The 21,148-nt window shown below is 52.2% G+C and overlaps 1 protein-coding gene across 1 annotated transcript; it reads right to left on the reverse strand.

The window, feature by feature from the left end:
- Positions 1 to 347: 347 nt before the first annotated feature.
- On the reverse strand, positions 348 to 20,919 carry EIF4EBP1 (eukaryotic translation initiation factor 4E binding protein 1). The gene is made up of 3 exons (XM_007170103.2): positions 20,677 to 20,919; positions 3,014 to 3,193; positions 348 to 798 (listed from the first exon to the last, which is right to left on the reverse strand). Exons 1-3 carry the CDS (start codon positions 20,819 to 20,821, stop codon positions 767 to 769), a joined length of 357 nt encoding a protein of 118 aa, XP_007170165.1. The 5' UTR covers positions 20,822 to 20,919; the 3' UTR covers positions 348 to 766.
- Positions 20,920 to 21,148: the final 229 nt, after the last annotated feature.

The following is a 21,148-nucleotide window of genomic DNA, read 5'->3' on the forward strand; positions in this document are numbered from 1 at the left end:
CCCTTTGATGCTTGCAGGGGAGGGCCCGCAGAGCTAAGGTGACTGAGCCACTGGACACGTTTGGGGGGGACACAGCCTAGAAAAGAGGTAGCACCTAGCACCGAAAAACAGGAGATGGAGAGTAGTACAGCTCCAACCCTGCCCCGATGACACGTGTCCTGGACCAGCGTGCGCTGTCACCTTCCCGCGCTGGACGGTGAGGCCAGCACGTGTTCTACTCACCCCACGGGATCCGTGGGCCAGTCAAGTGAGATACTGTGTAGAAAGTGCTTGACAAGCATGGCGCACACAGGAGTTGGCATTAGCTGTCCACATGGACTTGAAAAGAGCTCAGACAGGGGGCCAACTCTTGGCCCTAGGGCGGAGGTGGCTTTTATTTCCTTTCTTGGGAAGGGAGGGGGAGGGGAGCTTTCCCACGCACCAACCTAAGGAAAGGGTGGGTGCGCCCCCTGGAGGAGGGGGCTGGGAGAGCCGGAGGACTCCTTCGTGTCCACTTGCTGGCCCTGGGCTGCAGGGTGTGCGTGAGGTCACTGCCCTCGGGGTGACAGCTCCTGCAGGGCTGGAGGCACACGGAGGTATCTGCTGGTGTCCACGAAGGGGGAGGGGGAGCAGGTGCCCTGAGTGAGGAAGCAGCGGGCTGGGCTGACGGCTCCACACCCAACGCCTGCCCAGGATGGTAACTTTCATAAGGCCTGGCTGGTGTGACTCTTCTCCCGAGACGGGTCTCTGGGGCCCAGCGGCATTGCGCACTCCGACGGCTGGCCTTTTAAATGTCCATCTCAAATTGTGACTCTTCACCTGGGGAGAGAAGGGACAGAGGGCCAGGTGAGCCATGGGCATGTGGTAGTGCTGACATTCTAGAGGCCAAGAAGAGGTGTGGTTTCCCATTCTGCTGTTCCCACAAGGAGAGCAGGGCCCAGGTTTGTGCTTCCAAGGAGAATGGAGGGAGAGCAGGAACTCCTGGAAACACACGTCCAGCTGTGTTCCCTCCCCCAATCCCAAATGAGGCACAGAGATCACGTCTCCCCACAGGAGAGGTGACAGCCCTGAATTTTGTATAATTTGTATTATCTTGAATAAGAGTGAATGGCTCCTTGTGATTTGAAATAAATACAACTTCCCAAATATTTCTTAAACATAAATCCTTTCTGAGCACATGTCCCAACTTCTGGTTTAGAAAGTGGTACCCTAACCTACTAGGCATACATCCGATTCCCCACAGAATAGCCTGACCCTGTGATACAGAAGTTATTTGGGTAATTCAGCCACTCACTGCCCTTGTCCAACTCTTACCATTAAAATCTTCAAGTAATTCATGCTGCGGCAGCTTGTTTTCTTTTTCTTTTTTTTTAAATTAATTAATTAATTACTTTATTTGGCTGTGCGTGGTCTTAGTTGCAGCCCTCAGGATCTTCGTTGCCGTGTGAGGGATCTTTTAGTTGTGGCTTGCGGGATCTAGTTCCCTGACCAGGGATTGAACCCGGGACCCCTGCATTGGGAGCGTGGAGTCTTAACCACTGGACCGCCAGGGAATTCCCTTGTTCTCCTTTTTAATGGAACTGCCTCCTTCACAATCTCCTGGCCAACGCTGCTCCAAGGTTCCACAGGGCAGGACGCCTGCTGTGAGCCCCAAGGGGAACAACTCAACTACCCTCGTCTACCCACAAATATGTGGGTCCAAGGGCAGGAGCCTTGGCGTCTCATAGCCAGTTAAGCAAAATGGAAAATCATGCCCCCCTCCTCCACTACACCCCATCCCAACAGTCATGCAGACCACTAGGCTGTTACTGTGGGGTCAGAGCTGTTGGCCTGGGGCACTGCTGGGCTAACCCGCATTTGTTATGGGCCAGAGCAGTTCTAGAAACTGGGAGGGAAGAGGGTGTGCAAGTGCGGGCGATGGACAGCCTTCAGGTAGTGGTGACGCAACCATTTCAGGTGTTGACAACCTTCATCCTCAACTACCAGTCTGGTTTAAGCGGGGGACGAACCACGTGACTCTATCCTCCTTCTCTCCACCCTGGAACAGAGGGCAGGGAACTGCGCTGCCTGGGGCCGTCCTTCCTACTGCGCTCTCTGTGCCCGAGTCCACCTCCCTTCCCTCCACAGCTCTCCAAGCCCAAAGGCAAGGCAACTGGGGCCCGTCTTGGGAGGTGGGGTTCCCGAGTTAATAATGAACCACATCCTGCAGGCGATGGGTTCTGGGGAGATGGGTTCTCTGCTGCTGTCAGCAGAGCCAGCCCAGCCTGAGGTCCCAGCTGCTTCCTGTCTGGGCTTGGTGTACCGCCTCTGGGTGAAGGGCCGGCGGCCTCCAGGCTGACTCAGGTTGTCTGCGAGTGCTTATGCTGCGTCCTCCACGTAGCGGGAGCGCTCAGATGCTCCGGCCCGCCGGTTCCGATGCCACAAAGAGGGCATCCACACACCTCTGCCGGCGTGGCTGCTCTGATCGCCTGGCAGGGGGTGTGGGGAACGGACACCAGGAAGGACCCAGCTACCCCATGTGGAACCTGCAGAAACAACTGGTTGCACTGTTTCTACCGTCTCCAGAATCCGCTACGGACACCCTAACAGAAGGCAGCCCGGATGCCTTTCTGATCCCACAGACATGTAATTTCCTAGAGGGCGAGGACTGTGGCTTTGATAAGTCACCTCCTGCCCACAAATACCGTGGGTGGGTTCCGAGTATCACAAACACACGGAAACGCTTCAGGGACGATTACACGAAGGTTATCAAAGCGCTGATCAAAGTGGCTGCGTGATCCCCTGGCGTTTCAAGCAAGCTCCCCACTAATGAGATTATCTGAGGCCAAATCGCCTTTCCTCCGGTTCCTGGGCCCCTTTCCCGGGGAAAGTTGGTTCCGATGAAAGTTCTACACTCCAGTCCCTACGCGCACCCTCTGGACTCTGGGCTGTTCCACGCAGGGGCATCGTTCCCCTCCCTGGAACTCCCCCTGAGCGGATGGGACCACACGCATTCCCTTCCCCAGGGAGAGCTTGGCCGAGCCCGGCCACTCACCGCCCGCCGGCTTGTCCTCTGGGCTGCTGCTCAGGTGGACCTGGCCGGCTTCTGGAGGGGGCTCACCACCCACAGGGCTAGTGACCCCGGGAATGGTGGGCAGGTCCCGCGGGGGCGTTTTGGTCACAGGTGAGTTCCGACACTCCATTAGGAACTTCCGGTCGTAGATGATCCTGGTACCTGGCAGGGGGCAGGGACATTGATAAAGCCATGGCGGATCCCCCAGCTCCTCCCGCAAGCCTGCTGTTTTCCCCCATGTCTTTGAGGCGTGGCTGCAGCACAGGTGGCAGGTTTTCCTGCAAAAGCCCAGACAGAGGAGTGAGGTTTACTCATGCCTGGCTGCAGCCCAGGACCCTGATGCCACCAAACTGCCCCGGCTCCCCGTCCCGCGGGCGATCCTCTGGCCACCTGACCGCATCCTTCCTCCCCCGAGCTTGCTGCTCAAAGCCCACCAACTCGCTCCCCGACTCTGTGCTCGGTGTCGCCACTCACGACAATCACATCCGACAGCGGAGAAAGTGCGTTTTTTATGCATTTTTCAATTCTGTCCTTACAGCACCCTCGTGGGATATCCAGAATATTTAACTCCATTTTATAGAGGGGCAAAGAGAAAAATCAAGTGATCCCCCCAACCAGTAAAAAATGAGAACGCTTCCTGTCTGGACTCAAGCCCTCCCGCCCCACGCCTCTCTTTACTCAGCCCATCTCCCCTGAGACACCCCCGCCCCCAGCATCCTTTACCTATCCGCTCCAATGCGTCCCTGCACTTCGGGGCTTCTACACAGGAGACAGAGCGACTCTCCTTTCTCAAGTGTCACCCTAGGGTGAGGGGCCATGTCTTATGATTCACTATCCTTAAAGCACCCAGGACCCCTCCTATGAGGGCAGCTGCCTGGGAGACCCCTTAAAAAGGGAGTGTTTTCTCAAGCAGAGGACCCAGGAGCCTGGTGGGAGGCCAGCTCATTCCTGAAACAAGAGAGAAGACTGAGAAGGTTACTCCCGTTGGGCCCTTGTTTAATCCTGATTATCTCGGAAGCACCAGCATGGTCCTAGTAACATAACACCTCCCGAACATTTGCTGATGGCTCCCTTCTCAACAAGGAGCAGGCCCCAGGCTCCTAGCCATCACCAGGCAGAGGAATTTAAAACTGTCTTGTTGTCATTATGTTTCTTTTTATAGCTACCTTCTATTTACGGCAAGTGAGTCTGGTTTTTCCATATGCAGTTGTGATATCAAGCTTCCTTTTAATATATACAATAGGATATAATTGAATATGGTAATAGTACATGTTATATATTACATGATATATGTAAGAATAAAAACTAAATTTAAAAGAGAAGGTGATATAAAGGGAAATATTAAATATATGTACAAGTAGAATGCGAAGTATGATAAAGACCGCAGATGAGGGACTTCCCTGGTGGTGCAGTGGTTAAGAATCCGCCTGCCAGTGCAGGGGACATGGGTTCGAGCCCTGGTCCGGGAAGATCCCACATGCCGTGGAGCAACTGAGCCCGTGAGCCACAGCTACTGAGCCTGCGCTCTAGAGCCCGCGAGCCACAACTACTGGGCCCGTGTGCCACAACTACTGAAGCCCACGCACCTGGAGCCCGTGCTCCGCAACAAGAGAAGCCACCGCAACGAGAAGTCCGCACACTGCAATGAAGGGTAGCCCCCGCTCGCTACAACTAGAGAAAAGCCTGCGTGCAGCAACGAAAACCCAATGCAGCCTAAATAAATAAATAAATAAAAAGACTGTAGATGAGGGAGAGGGATAAGTTAGGAGTTTGGGATTAACATATACATACTACTATATATAAAATAGATAACCAACAAGGGCCTCCTGTATAGCACAGGGAACTATATTCAATATCTTGTAATAACCTGTAATGGAAGAGAATGTGAAAAAGAATAGATTTATATATATATGTATTGTATAACTGAATCACTGGGCTGTACATTCGAAACTAACACAACATTGTAAATCAACTATATTCCAATGAAAAAAATAAATAAATAAAGACTGCAGATGGACTGTGAATGGCCCCAGTTTAGAAACCAGGATGCAAGGGCTTCAGGCATGCCCTTCCTTATCAATAGCCCTGAAATACGTCCCTCACTTAATGGCTCTGCTGAGCAACATTCCAACAGCTGAGATTCATTTCTCGATGTTGAGCACTGCCTCTCTGTTAACCCTTGGAGCCAGGAGAGGGACCTGTTTGCACCTGAGCTCTGATGTGAGTTAGTAAGACTGCGCTCTAGTGCCGAGGACGACCCGGGCTGCTGGAGAGCAGAGGATGGTGAGAGACACCCAAGCTGAACTTTGCCTCCTTGCTGAGTTGGCCCAGTGAGACTCGGGCCTGTCTAGGCGGCCGCCCTGTCTTGCTCTCCTCTTCTGAGAGGCAGTATTGCTGAGGTTGACAGCCCTGCTCCTCATCACCAGCAGGACAAAAGTTCAGAGCTCACGTTTCCCAGGGGGAGGCGTGGAGAGCAAAGCACACAGAACGGGGCTGTATGTTAGGCTCTGCTATCAACCAGCCGGGGGGCCCTGTGCGCCTCACCCTCTGTGCCTGCCCCCGGCTCCCCCGCCGTTCGGGCATCACCTGTACCGTGAAGGGCTGTGTGCCTATGAGCCCAGTGGGCTACAAATGGAGAACAACGGAGTCCTCTCCTTGAGGGAGGACGTCCTGGCTTCAGAGATGGGACCATTTTTCTGTTTCTTAGTTCTCACGGCCTGGCACTTTACTGCACGGCATGTGGAACTTCCCTGACCAGGGATCGAACCCGCGCCCCCTGTGGTGGAAGGGTGGAATCTTAACCACTGGACCACCAGGGAAGTCCATCATTTCTTTCTTTATTTTTATTGAAGTATAGTTGATTTACAATAGTGTGTTAGTTTCTGGTGTACAGCAAAGTGATTCAGTTACATATATATATATACACACATACACATATACATAGATACATATATATATTCTTTTCATATTCTTTTCCTTTATGGTTTATCACAGGATATTGAATACAGTTCCTTGTGCTATACAGTAGGACCTTTTAAATCTATTTTAAGTATGAGTTTATATCTGCTAATCCCAAACTCCTTAATACCACCTTGGCTTTTTTTGTTGGTTTGTTCACCACAGAGTAGGGAACTGACCCCATCGGAGTTGAACCTAAGAGCTGGAGATTCAATCGTCTCAAAAAAGAACTTGGAGGTCAGCAGCTTCTGGGGAGGTTCTTTAAAGGTCACTAGCCCTCAGCAATTTTTTAAACAAGTGTGGTAAAATATAAATAACATAAAACTGACCATCTGAACTAATTTTAAAATGTACAGTTGAGTAGTGTAAGTACATCCTTATGGCTGTACAACCCATCTCCAGGACTGTTTTCATCCTGCCAAACTGAAACTCTATCCAGGAAACAACTCCCCCTCCCCCAGCCCCCGGCAACCCCCACTCCACTTTCTGTCTCTCTGAGCTGGACTGCTCTAGGTGCCTCATATAAGTGGAATCATACAGTATTTGTCTTTTTGCAACTGGCTCGTTTCACTTAGCATAATGTCCTCAAGGTTCATCTACATGGTTGGACCCCATGTGGGAATTTCCTTCCAGTTAAGGTTGAATAATATTCAATTGTATGGCTATACCAATTTTGTTTATCCACAGACATTCGGTTGCATCTACCTTTTCGTTATTGTGAATAATGCTACTAGGAACATGGGTGTGCAAATATCTTGAGACCTTCCTTTCAATTTTTCAGGGTACATACACAGAAGTAGCCCCCAGCATTTGAAAAGTCAGTAATTATGCTTAAAAGAGAAAAAGAAATAAACAATGTGCCCTTTATCCTATGGCTAGTGCACTTATTTAAAAATAAAAATCCTCATTTCAGTTAATACAATCTATAATCTAAATGCCAGCAGAGGTGGCACCCGAGACAGCCACCAACAGAGTAATTCAGCCAGGGAGGGAGGCTGTAGGAGGGGAAACAGGGCGTTCAGAAAGTCAGCTGACAAGGCATGGAGCCTGGGAGGGGAGGAGACCACAAAGCCACCACTGACTAATTTGGGGCTGGTGAAGGATAGGAGCTGGAGATGAAGCTGCTTTGGCTTTTTAACCCTTTCTTCTTCCAACCCTTCATGGGATCCACCATCACACAGCTTCAGTGAACAGTGATCTTCTGGAAATTCCCTACGCCTCCCACAGAGGACGCAAACTTTGCAAAACACACACCGTCCCATACTGTCAAAAATAGGAAGCCTTAGCTGACAAGCCTGCCGCGGTCTCCCGGAACTGGGGACGTGGCCTGCATACGGGGACAGGAAGTGGGAACCAGCAGGGGATGCCACGGTCCCCGCGAGGCTGACCAGCAGTGGCTGGAGGTGCTGGTCAAGTGTGACCCTCTGGCGCATGGGGGTGTCACACCAGCCGGTCCCCACGTGACACTCTTCAGCTGAGGGCCTACTTCCTCTCCGTGTAAGGGAAAACGACCCACCTCCACTAGGTTTCTACAAACAAAAGCTTTTGAGGATCTAGGCAGCTTCCAGCTGGTAGAGCCAAGACAGTGTTCCCTGCTGCTTCTCTCACAAGTTGTGCAAAACACCAAGAACAAGTAGAAGCACATGCTCCCACCTGGATGCAAAAGGGGTTCCAACTGTTCTCCAAATCACGATATATGAGGACAGAAAGTGCATGGAGGAGTGGTTCTAACAGAGAGAGGGAAAGGGTGACCACTAAATGCAGGAAGGTGGCAGTGGAGGTTACAACAGGAAGCGAGCGGGGTCAGAACCTAGGAAGGTTCAGGAATTAGAGGCATCAAGGAAGATGGGGACGGGGGCTGAGAACAGGGAGAGGTGCCACACATTCCTCACCCAGGAGGAGGGGACACAGGGAAAATAAGTAAAGCTGACCTCCTGAACGGTGGCCTCAAACCCCCAGCCCTGCCCTGCTTCCGGATCAAGAGTAAAGATACAGATCTGTAGAAACGGATTTGGGGAGGGGGGTATCCCAAATGCAAAAAACCAACTAGCCACTAGATTGAGTCCACCAGTCTCCACAACTCACAAGGGGCTTCCGGTCAGCTCTTAAGCACCTCACTCTTAAATATGAACAGTCAAACGTCTCCATGCATTTCTGAAAATAGCTCACAACATTTAATGAGAGATTCAAATAAACCAACAGGGACTTCCCTGGTGGTGCAGTGGTTAAGAATCCGCCTGCCAACGCAGGGGACATGGGTTCAAGCCCTGGTCTGGGAAGATCCCACATGCCGAGGAGCAACTAAGCCCGTGTGCCACAACTACTGAGCCTGCGTGCCACAACTACTGAAGCCCGCTGCCTAGAGCCCATGCTCCACGACAAGAGAACCCACTGCAACAAGAAGCCTGCGCACCACAATGAAGAGTAGCCCCTGCTCGACACAACTAGAGAAAGCCTGCGCACAGCAACAAAGACCCAACGCAGACAAAATAAATAAATACATAGATAAATAAATTAAAAAAAAAAAAAAATCTGCCTGCCAATGCAGGGGACAAAGGTTCGAGCCCTAGTCCGGGAAGATCGCACATGCCACGGAGCAACTAAGCCCATGTGCCACAACTACTGAGCCTGCACTCTAGAGCCCACGAGCTACAACTACTGAGCCTGCGCTCTAGAGCCCACGAGCTACAACTACTGTGCCTGCGCTCTAGAGCCTGGGAGCCACAACTATGGAGCCCACACGCCGCAACTACTGAAGCCCACGTGCTCTAGGGCCCGTGCTCCGCTACAAGAGAAGCCACTGCAATGAGAAGCCTGTGCACCTCAACGAAGAGTAGCCCCTGCTCACCACAACTACAGAAAGCCTGCACGTAGCAATGAAGACCCATCGCAGCCAAAAACAAAACAAAACAAATCAAAACCAACAGGAGGAAACAGATAATAAAGAGAGCAGAAGACAAAAAGATAACCAATTAGAGATAGTACCCAAATCCTGGATAATAGGAAGTCAAGAAAGAGAGAAAAGAAAAATTGATCAAAAGAATTTACTTAAATAGAAAAAAAGAAAAGAGACTTTTCCTGAATGAAGAGATGAGTCTTTTTTTCTTTTTTTTTTTAAATCAGTTTACTGTTTTTATTTATTTAATTTTTATTTATTTATTTTTTGGCTGCATTGGGTCTTCGTTGCTGTGCGTGGGTTTTCTCTAGTTGCGGTGAGTGGCAGCTACTCTTCGTTGAGGTGTGCGGGCTTCTCTCTGTGGTGGCTTCTCTTGTTGCGGAGCAAGGACTCTAGGTGCGCCGGCTTCAGTAGTTGTGGCTCGCGGGCTCTACAGCACAGGCTCAGTAGTTGTGGTGCACGGGCTTAGTTGCTCCGCGGTATGTGGGACCTTCCTGGACCAGGGCCAGAACCCGTGTCCCATGCCTTGGCAGGCAATTCTTAACCACTGTGCCACCAGGGAAGTCCCTGTCTACTTTTTTAAAAATAAATTTATTTATTTATTTGTTTATCTATCTATCTACTTATTTTTGGCTACATTGGGTCTTCGTTGCTGTGCGCAGGCTTTCTCTAGTTGCAGCGAGCAGGGGCTACTCTTCCTTGCAGTGTGCAGGTTTCTCATTGTGGTGGCTTCTTGTTGCGGAGCACGGGCTCTGAGCGCACGGGCTTCAGTAGCTGTGGCACGTGGGCTCAATAGTTCTGGCGCACGGGCTTAGTCGCTCTGCAGCATGTGGGATCTTCCAGGACCAGGGTTCGAACCTGTGCCCCCTGCATTGGCAGGCGGATTCTTATCCACTGAGCCACCAGGGGAAGTCCTATAACTTTATATATATACAACTTTGATTTTTTTTTAAAAACTAAGAGACAGGTTAAATAAGTTATGGATCAGACTTACAATACAATGCTGTGCAGGTACTATTTGGAATAAGAAAAGTGTACACTGTCCACAGTATTTCATGAAAAAGTCACAGAACTATATTTTGTGTTTGGTTATCTCTGGGGGTGAGATAAGGATTAAGGCAAAGAAAACATCTTTTACACTGAACTTTTTTTTTTTAATACAAAACTGTAATAAGGATATAGGGATATTAAGCAAACATTTATTTGTTTGTAATAAGGATATAAGGTCAGAATCTCCTTTCCTAGTAAGTCAAGTTAAAACTGCCGTGGCTGGAACAAGATAGCCTCCCCACCCCATGAAAGCCCAGGGGGCTCTCTGCTGGGCTGGGGAAGGAGTGGTAAGCTCACCCCTCCAGCACCTCCAGGCCATGTGCACCAGCCCCGTCCACGCTAGACTTTAACTCCAGAACTGTATTCAAGGATCAGGAGAAGTGTTAACACTCACCCACAAAATTGCCAGTCTTTACTCAATCCCATGGCCTGACAGTAGGTGTGCTGGGTCGGTCGTGTATTCACTCACTGAACCCTTTGTTTGTTTTTTGGCCACGCCATGGGGCTTGCGGGGATCTTAGTTCCCCAACCACGGATCAAACCTGTGCCCCCGGCAGTGGAAGTGCTGAGTCCTAACCACTGGACTGCCAGGGAAGTCCCTCACGGAACCCCTTTGGACCACAGCAGGCCAGGTGTGAGGGATGTAAGGGACCGTTAGATATAGCAACAGCTCCCTGATCTCAGACACACACTTAGTCGGAGGAGAAAGACCTGGAAACAAACGATTACTGTCAAGTGTGTGGAGTCTAAAAACGGAGGCGTAGGTGGGGATCACAGAGGGACAGGAAGAGATCTACCCCGTGTGTACCGCTGGCGACAGAGAATCCAAGCCCCCTGACCCTAAACCCCTGAGCCAGAGAAGCATCCAAATCACCCCAGTTCTGCACTGCCCCAAACTGGGGAGTGGTCCATGGGTGACTCAGATGGGAGGTACTGGAGGTGCAGAGCAGGGGAATCCAGAACCTGCCACCCTGCAGGGCTGGGGGGGAGAAGAGAGGTGGACCACCCCCACCCCCATCACGCTTCCAACCATTTGTGTAGCTGGGATCCTGTTGGGTGCTGGGGGAGACTTCAAGGTTGGGTCTCGAACTACATGTAGAGAATAACTGAGGCTGCCTTCTAACTGAAAGCCCATTCAAATGCATCACCGTAAGTCCAGCGGGCTGCTGGAGTTCCCAGCTATGGAGAGAAAGGGTGGGAACACTGGAGTAGGGGTTGGTGGGAGAATACAGTGCTGCTCTTCCTGCAGCCTAGTGGTCAGAGACCCAGCTCTCCCACTTGCTGGCTCTACCCACTCTGGGCGTTATTGCTCCATGTCTCTGTGCCTCGATTTCTTCCTCTGTAGAATGGGGATGATGGTGACGACGACAGTGCAACTTCACAGGGTCACTGCGTGGGGCAGCACAGTGGCTGACACAAAGTAAGCCCTAAACAAACAAACCCTAGCTATTACCACGGCCAGTGTGGCTTCAGCTGACATACTTTACCCTTTATTCAGTCCCATCCACACCGGGGATCAGTTATATGGGGGCCAAAACAAAGAAACAAACAAAAAACTGGAACAAATCAGAGGGGAGGCAAGCAACCCTGCGAAGAGACTTGTGGGGAAAGGGCAGGGGTGGAGATGGGGGAGGGTAAGGGCGTCCTCCATCCTTTTTTGGTTCACAGAAACATGCTTCAAGAACCACCACAAGGCGACTTCCCTGGGGGCGCAGTGGGTAAGACTCCTCGCTCCCAATGCAGGTGGCTGGGGTTCGATCCCTGGTCAGGGAACTAGATCCCACACGCATGCCGCAACTAAGAGTTCGCAAGCCACAACTAAGGAGCCCACCTGCCGCAACTAAGGAGCCCACGGGCCGCAGCTAAGGAGCCAGCCTGCCATAACTAAGACCCAGCACAACCAAATAAATAAATAAATAATTTAATTTAAAAACAAAAACAAAACACCACAAGGGGACTTCCCTGGTGGTCCAGTGGTTAAGACTCTGCGCTTCCACTGCAGAGGGAGTGGGTTGGATCCCCGATGGGGGAACTAAGATCCCACATGCTGTACAGTGTGGCCAAAAAATTAAAAAGAACCATGGCATGTTTGATAACTGGTGTCATATGGGACTTTAAATTCCAGATGTGCACCAAATGCAAGAATGGCATTTTTTCTCCAGGCAGGTTTTGGGGTGAGGACAGCTTGTTTGAACATATAAAGCAAGGCAGACCTTCCCTAGGGTCTGGTTTCCGCACCTGTAAACAAGGGCTTGTTCTGGGCTCATTCAAACTATTTTTAAAGCACCAACCCCGTGCCAGGATTTAGAGGTAATCTCTCAGGTCTGTTCCAGCTCTGACACCAACCATTTATTTTTAGGACCTCCTTGTGGGCAGGTGTTTTCAAGTGTAACTAGCCTGGGGCCAGGGATGCAGCAGTTCTGGGCTCAAACCCGGGTGCACCACACACCAGCCCTCACCTCCCAGTCCCAGCTTCATTCCACAGCTCGGTGCCAACCAGACCCGCGCCTCGCAGGAGTGGCCTGAAGATCACATCACCACGTGAGCCCTGCCTGCCTGTGGGCAGGGCGGCGGCGCTCAGAGCCTGACCTGCTAGGTCTCCCGTGGCCCCCTCGACCCCCAGGAGGGAGACACATTGTCCTCGACTCGCAGACAGGAAACTGAGGCTCAGAAAGGCCGGCCCCTCGCAGCCATCCCGAGGCAGACCCAGCCCGTGTCGCCTCCGACCCTAAACACCAGCCTCTGTTTATAACGATCAGGGCAGCGGGGCCACCGCACCTCAGCCAGCACCGGCCACTGGGGGGGGGGGAATCGCAGGGGTCTCCAGACTTCTGCCTCCTGTCCCGCCCGTTTGGCCAGGACAGGATGTTCCCTGGGAGGGAGGCCTCCTAGATTCCTTCTTCACCCCCCGCCCCCGCTGCGGTCCCGCCCTCCCCTCGGGGCCAAGCGGCGTCTGGATAGGGCTCCTGTAAGTTGAGACGCTGGTCCCTCGCTCTCCCCGGGCCTGCCTGGCAGGAGCGCTCCTCCCCAGGACGTGAGGCCCGACAAGAGTACAAGCGCGTAATTCCTAGAACTGCTGTTCCCCTTCCAGGGGCGGGAGAGCATTTCACAACACGGTCAGGCGGAGGGCGGCCGCCTGTGCTCGGACGCGGCCCAGCCGCCCGGGAGCCACGCACTCGGATGAGCTTACAGCCGGCTCACCGGCGGTGCCCCGACGACCGGTGCCCCGACGACCGGGAGGCACAGCGCGGCCGCGCGGGCCCGCACGGCTCTCCCTCCCCGCCCTTGCCTGGGCGGCTGTTCTTGCTGGGCAGTCTGTTTGGCAAGCAGAGCCGACCGGTCCGGCAGAGAATCTTGGTAGAGAAGCAGAAGAAGACGCTCCCTCCAACACTGCCCTTCACGTCTGGCCCCGCCAGCTCTGCAGAGAGAACCAAGATGCCCACGTTCTCGGGGGTCAAGGGGTCTTATGAAGGTCCTGGAGTAACAAAGGTGCCACCAGAGAGTGGCAAAGGGCCCTCCCTTCAGACCCCATGAGGGAATAGGCCGGTTGATTCGAAAATTAAGCAGAAGGGACAAGGCTTTTACAGGGACGTTCAGAACAAAATAGCTGAACGAATTCTTCTAGGGCCGGCCCAGCTCCTCCCTGTTCCCTGTGCACCTGGCAGAGCCAGGTAAGGCTGCCTCCGAAACTCACTACCAACACGGGAGTGCCTGTCTGAAATGCCCCACCCCTGTTGTTGCTGGAAAAGGGAGGGGCCCTGTTTTTTTGAATGGCACTCCCCCAAATTCACATGCAGAAGCCCCAACCCCTGGTACCTCCGTGTAACAACCCTAATTGGAGAGAAGGTCTTTTAAACAGGCCATTATGTTAAAATGAGGCCATTGGGTAGGGGCCCTTAAACAACATGCTGGTGTCCTTGTAAGAGGAGAGAGAGATTGCACAGAGGAAGGACGACCACCAGGTGCAGAGGCAGCAAGAGGGCTGCGGTCTGCAAGCCAAGGACAGGGCCTCAGGAGAAACCAAGCCTGCCGGCACTTTGATCTTGGACTCCCAGCTTCCAGACCAAGGAGAAAATAAACTCCTGTTGTTTAAACTACCCAGTCTGTGGATTTTGTTATGGGAGCCCTAGCAAATTAATATAGTCCCACTTTCCCCTTTCATTCAGAAGAGCAGAAGAGAGAAGCCCACTTATACACACCCACTCTTTAAGGCAAGAAACCCAGTTCTTCACCTCCGCACCGTGTGCCTCACCAGGCGTGTGCTGAGTGTGAACCCGCCTGCACCCCCGGTGGTCTCCCTCCCACCCACCTCTGGACTGCTGGGCTCAGACACCTGACATCACCGTCTTGCCAGTATTCCAGAAAATCAAGGATGTTCAAATGCGAGTGCAGAGCAGGGCTGGTCAAGCACGGGCTCCTCTGAAGGGTGTACCCAAAGCCCGGCTGCTTGAAGGGGAAAGAGGTAGGCTGGGCGGCAGTTAGTAAGAGAAGGCATGACAGCAAGTGAATGTATAGCCCAGTGGCCTGGCACCATGGCCATCTGTATTGTTTGCTTTCCGGAGCCGGACAGAAGGGCTTGAAAATGGGGCATGGGATCTATGACTCAATATTTTCAGGAAGGTGTCCTCTGTTCTTAAACCAACGGTCAATTCACAGGCCTGTGATTCCTGTCTGCTTCAACACTTGGCCCTGGCTCTGCTGGCCACAGAGCAGGACGGGCAGTTAAGTCTCCTTAAAGGACTGTTCTCTGAGGCTTGGCCCTTGTGGAACATCGTCTAAAACCATGGTCTGCATAAGTCCTCCGATCCCTGTTTGCATATGCAACTTCCCTCATTCAAAGGAGTTATTTTCCCCTCTCTTTGAATCTGGGCTAGCCCGCAGCTTGCCTTGACTGACAGAATACCATGTCAGTGACATTATGTGACTTCTGAGCCTAGGCCTTAAGAGGCCTTGCAAACTGCCATGTAAATAAGCTCACATTCTGAATGATATGAGACCACGAGGATAGAAAGAGAGCCCAACCTTCCAGCTGTCCCCAGCAATGCCCAGACAGGTGGCTAAGGCCATCTTGGACCTTCTAGCCCAGGGCAATCCAGCTGCCAACTGTATGCAGCCAGATGAGTAGCTCAGGCAAGATGATCAAAAAATGCCCAACTGGACCAAAGAATGAAGAGAAATAACAGATTGTTGTTGTTGTTGAAGTTACTAAGTTTGGGGATGGCATGTTATACAGCAGTAGCTAACTGATACGGCCATTCTCATCAAGACAAGTATCTCTGGGTCTAGTATCTGAGCTCTCCCCGTGAACCTTCATGGGCATAAGCAATGGGTTACAAGGCCCATGTCTTGAGCATCCAAATGCCATGGACACATGTCACCTATTTCCACCTAGTCAGCAATACTGGCTGCAAACAAGTAAATAAAGAGCAGCAATCCTAGTGTCTAAGACCTTGGCCCCAATACTGACTTGCTCAGTATAAAAAGTCACTTCCTTCCACTTTCTGCTCCATAATGATTGGGAATAATACTGGGATAAGTGGGAAAGTTCAGAGAAAGTTAGTTTCTGCCTCTGGGACTTTCTAAGATAAATAACTATACCTGTAACTGAAAGGACAGAAAAGAAAATTCTAAATATTCTTATTAAGCCAGCTCAGACCCAGGCCTGGTGGTAGAGACACTAGGTTACCCTGAGAATGCTTTCATTGCAGGAGTCTTTTCAACCCTTCACCTTCTAGACATCACATGTAGCTGGTGGCACTGCAAAATAAGCAGTCTCTGAAAGAACTTCCTATCTAACCTAGGGAACAAACACGTAAACAAATACATGTGATTCACTGTTATGAATCATAAAGGAGGAAGAACACTGGCATGGATCTCAGTAAGATGAGAAAGTGACAGATTTTTCCTTTGTTTGTTTGAACACACAAGGATCTATGCACACAAATGAATACCTTTTGACTGTTTCACCTTAAGAAGCAATCCTTTTTTCAGTAATGCTGCCCTTTCCTAATTCCTCTTCCAGGAATGACATCAAATATCGACCCGACAGACAAGCAAACGCCTCACTACTTTATACCAAGAGAACAATATGGTAACTATCCTGCTGGCCCTTTCACCAAATCTGGTAATGAAGGACTTCTTTGCTCTTTCAGGAAAAAACAAAAAAACTCCTTTTTCAAATAATGAGGCCCTGCCACCTTTGAGGAAAAAACTGCGTAAGCTTCTGAAGGCAATTCAAATCCAACAGCTGTGTCTGCATTGTTAGAATGTAAGGTCTACCAGGCCGACTACTTGGAGTGGGCAATTCTCACTTAGTATCATACAGGTTCTCGGGGGTGGCGTGGGGTGTCTGTCTAATTGCTTCAGTCTATAGATAAAACTCTGATGCTTATAATTCTATCTCAGGTGTGACTTCATCTTTCTAACTTGCAACGCAAGCCCTCGAGGTCACACTGTCTTCCCATGCCGTAAAGGCCTTAAGAACAGGGAGGCCATGGGCACTGGAGGGAGTCTGGGATGCTCTACACCAGGGTCCTCGTCAAAGTCTTTAATGAGGCACATAGTGTGGAATGTTCCAAACGCTTTAAAAGGAAGCTCAGGTCAGTATAAAAAGAGGCCCATTATAGTTCCCTCCTTGCCTTACTGTCAAGTTCTTTTAACCTGTAATAAAGAGACAATGTGGACTTCCCTGGTGGCGCAGTGGTTAAGAATCCGCCTGCTGGGGCTTCCCTGGTGGCGCAGTGGTTGAGAATCTGCCTGCCAATGCAGGGGACACGGGTTCGAGCCCTGGTCTGGGAAGATCCCACATGCCACAGAGCAACTAGGCCCGTGAGCCACAATTACTGAGCCTGCGCGTCTGGAGCCTGCGCTCCGCCACAAGAGAGGCCGCGATAGTGAGAGGCCCGCGCACTGCGATGAAGAGTGGTCCCCACTTGCCGCAACTGGAGAAAGCCCTCGCACAGAAACGAAGACCCAACACAGCCATAAATAAATAAATAAATATTTAAAAAAAAAAAAAAAAAAAAAGAATCCGCCTGCTAATGCAGGGAACATGGGTTCGATCCCTGATCCAGAAAGATCCCACATGCCACGGAGCAACTAAGCCCGTGCGCCACAACTACTGAGCCTGTGCTCTAGAGCCCGCGAGCCACAACTACTGAGCCCACGTGCCACAACTACTGAAGCCCGCGTGCCTAGAGCCCGTGCTCCGCAACAAAAGAAGCCACCGCAATGAGAAGCCCGCATACCGCAACGAAGAGTAGCCCCTGCTCGCCGCAACTAGAGAAAGCCTGCGCGCAGCAACGAAGACCCAATGCAGCCAAAAATAAATAAATAAAATAAATAAATTTATAAAAGAAAAAAAAGAGACAATGTGACTGAGGCCTGGGGACACTGGCTGTACCCCGGCTTCAGTGCCCACTCCACCTCCCCGTCTTCCCGGCACGGTCTGTTCCATGACCAGACCTGGGAGCTGCCCCAAGGTAAGCTTCCTGGGCACAGACTTTGTTTGTCTAACCAAATAGGGTGCCAGTAACACCTGTAGTCCTACCTGCGTACCTCTGATTAACCTTATCCAGGCCCAGGGCTTAGGTATGACTACCACCCAAACAACAACCCCTATAGCTTTGGGGTCAAACATCCAATAAGGAACTGGGAACGTAGAGGTTGGTGGGGGAAGGGTGGATGAAGGTATCTGACCCACCCAAAAGTTCTGCTGGTGTATGGTATTACTGGAGATTTTTAAGACTTCACAGATATAGAGAACAGACTTGTTGCTAAGGGAAAGGGGTGGTGGGGAAGGGAAGGATTGGGAGTTTGGGATTAGCAGATGCAAACTATTCTAATATATATAGGACGGATAAACAACAAGGTCCTACTGTATAGCACAGGGAACTATATTCAATATGCTGTGATAAACCCTAATGGAGGAACTTCCCTGGTGGTCCAGTGAATAGGACTCTGTGCCTCCAAGGCAGGGGGCACAGGTTTGATCCCTGGTCAGGGAACTAAGGTCCCTCATGCAGCAGAGCGCAGCCAAAAAAAAAAAAAAAAAAAAAAAAACCCTAATGGAAAAGAATATGAAAAGGAATATATATGTATAACTGAATCACTTTGCTGTACAGCAGAAATTAACACATTGTAAATCAACTATACTTCAATATAATTTTTTTAAAAAACAACCCACAAGACTCCACAGACTCAAATATTCATCTGTGACACTCCCTGAAGTAAATTTCTCTTAAGTTCTCCAGATACCTAACTTCAGATCAGTGGCTCAACCTGTGTAGGGTTAATGACCATGGAAAGCAAAGTGAGTCATAGGAATGGAGATGGCTCAGATCATCTGCTCTCATTCTGCCCCAGGGACAAACACTGCAGTGCAAGTTTGCAGTGCAAACTCTTCCCAGCAAGAGTGACCAGCAGACACTTTACTCCAGTAGCTCCTGACACCTCCCACTCAGGAAGACTCTGTCAAAAGCCTGGCTCCCCAGACCTTGGTTTAAAGATGGATGCCAAACCCAACCTCAAGAGAAGTTTACCTGGATAGAAGAAGCATCACTTTTGGTCAGACCGCAGAGGACTGAAACGGTGAGGGCCGTCGCATTCCACCAATTCCTGGGTACTCAGAGTGTGGTACTTACACCAATCACTGGGAGCTAGGTAGAAATGCAGAATCTTAGGCCCTACCGCCAACCTACAGGATCAGAATCTGCATTGAAATGAGGTCCCCAGGTAATTCGTATGCACATCGAAGACTGAGAAACAGCACTCCAGACTGAAGCAGAAAGGGGCCAGGAATGACCTCTCCTCATTAGGTCAAGCTCCTCTGCCCTGGGCAAAGGGGCGGCAAAGGGTTGGGGTGAAGTGGGCTTTGGAGGAAGACTCCACGACTTGGCTGAGGCAGAGGCAAGCCTGGATCCTCCAGGTTATGGTTGTGAGCTGTGCCTCCTCGGCTGGACACCCCAGACAAGAAAGACCTGGCTTTACGCTCCGGGCACTGCTAGCTTCCTTCCTGTTGGCCTCAGAAACTAAGTTACACTCTGATGCCCCTTCTTCTCTCTCTCAACTGAAGACCTTCAGAAGGAGGAAGATTGGCTGAGGTCTGCCCCAAACCCCTATTTCCCAGTGCAAAGTGAGAAGTGGGAGTTCCCTATAAACAGCACCCCTGGCTATTGCTTCCAATCTGACCCACCCCATCTAGCAACAAAGCTGCAAAATAGGGCCACCTGAGCCTTCAGGCCTGCCTCAGTGCCCAGCCTGAACAGATCAAACACAGGTTCACGCCCTCATTTGAAGGAGCCCCAAAATTGTCCAGAAAGATCCTGGTAGACACATCATGACACAGAAAAAGCAGAACAGCATGGACTCTATAAGTTCCAGCATGGAAAGAGAATCTGAGTCAAACAGTGGCAGGAGGGGTCGCTGGGAACTTTTCCTCGGATCATTTTTAATAGATGAGGCAGCATTTCTCCCCTCTATGCTTGGCTGCTATTTCTTCTTCAGTCTGTGAAAACGGTGTGACACTGCACAGTGGGCACGTATTTGGGGCCTCAGTGCCGCGTTCCGTAGAATAAGACGGCACCGTTGTACAAGAACGTCTAAGATCGCTAACAGCTCTAACGTTGTATGTTTTGGAGCAAACAGCTCCGGGCCTCGGATCTGGCTGTGCTCGCTGGTGGCGGGACGGCTGCCTGAGAAAATAAGCATGTGGCCCAGACGCTGGCAGGCGACGAGGCTGCAGCCCCGCCCGCGCGCGTGCGCCCCCACCCGTGGGTCTCAGCGGAGCGCCAGAATCTGCAGCGTTTTTCGAGTAGTTTGGGAAGGAGCGGTGGAAGAGGGTGTAAGGGGAGGGGAGAAGGGCAGAAGCGGGTGAGAACAGCGCGAGGACGGGAGGGAAGTGGTGAGCACGAGGGTTTCATCATGCAAACGCGTGGGCAGGTTTCATCAGCGCCCGTGCGCCGGGACTCCGGGGCTGGGAGGGAATGCCAGGCTCCCGAGGGCAGCCCAAGGCGGGCCCCCACCCGCGCCAGCTCAGCTTCCTCTTCCTCATCCATTCTCAGGGAGCTCACACGGTTCCCTCCCCTCCCCCCGGACAGAAGAACGTGTTTTTCTGCACAGCGCTGCCCGCGGCCCCAGGTCCCTTCGCTGAGAACCACACGCGTAATAGGGCGATCTGCCACCCGTGTCGCCGAGGCACTGCTGGAGCAGGCGAGCACCCTCAGCCCAAAGCTGGGGGTGCCTCGGGAAGGAAAAAGGGCTCTGCAATAGTCAGTGACGGCAACAACCTATCCCATAAAAACCCCAGGCCCGGCCTCTTCTTGGTTCGTGGGTCACCCTGACCCCACCCTATTCCGCCTCAGAACTGCCCCCAGCACCCAGAAGGGGCAGCACACCTTGGCATGTGGCAGTCCTGGAAGCGTGCGTTTGTTTGGGTGAGAGGACTCAGCTGTCTGTCCCAGAAAGAAGGAAACTAATGCGGTGGCATTTGCAGCCGCGGCTCTGGAGTTCGCACCCAGAGGGCGGGCGATGGAAGGCGGCCCCCCGCGCGCTCCCTGTGGCCACCTCCGTGACCCTCACCGCCTCCCTGATGCCCCGTATCCGTTCTTCCCAGTCGCCGCGCCCCGGAGCCCGGTCGCCACGTCCAGCTGGCGGTTCCCGAGCCCTCCAGCTCTGCCCAGTCCGTTCTCCACACCGCCCGCACCCGGAGCGGGAGCGCGGCGACCCCCGAGCCCGTGCCTACCTCCCGGGGTGGTACTGAAGAGCGTGCCGCCGGGGGTGGTGCTGTAGTCCCCGGGAGGCAGGTGCACGCCGTCGCCGAGGACCACCCGGCGAGTGGCGGGGATGGCCCGGCTTGGGGTCTGGCTACAGCTGCTGCCGCTGGACATGGTCTCCCGCGCGCTCCGCCCGCAGCCGGAGCGTGGCCCTCGCACCCCTCTGGCCTTGCTCAGCCTCACTCGGGCCCGTCCCGCCCGAGACCGCCCCTTCCGCCTCTCGGGGTGACGCCCCCTGGGATTTGTAGTCCTGCCGCGCCGCCGCCACGCCCACCTCCCCCGGGCCGAGGGCTCTTTGGTTCCTCCCCCGCGCTCGGTCGGAGGCCTGTTACCCACCCGCTCCTGCGCGCCGAAGCCTGCGCCCCGCCCCTGTCCCTTTCAGGTACCTCGCGGCCACGCCCCTATTCCTTTCGGGTCCCCAGTGGCCACGCCCCTGTTCCT

Source organism: Balaenoptera acutorostrata, chromosome 21, assembly GCF_949987535.1.
Source record: "Balaenoptera acutorostrata chromosome 21, mBalAcu1.1, whole genome shotgun sequence".
NCBI lineage: Eukaryota > Metazoa > Chordata > Mammalia > Artiodactyla > Balaenopteridae > Balaenoptera > Balaenoptera acutorostrata.

Excerpts from the sequence above, each read along its gene's own strand:
- EIF4EBP1 (XM_007170103.2), bottom strand. The coding sequence starts at position 20,821 with ATGTCCAGCGGCAGCAGCTGTAGCCAGACCCCAAGCCGGGCCATCCCC. Across the intron at positions 3,194-20,676 it reads CTTCAGTACCACCCCGGGAG|GTACCAGGATCATCTACGAC; the intron begins GTAGGCACGGGC and ends GCCCCCTGCCAG. Across the intron at positions 799-3,013 it reads AGAGGACAAGCCGGCGGGCG|GTGAAGAGTCACAATTTGAG; the intron begins GTGAGTGGCCGG and ends TTCTCTCCCCAG.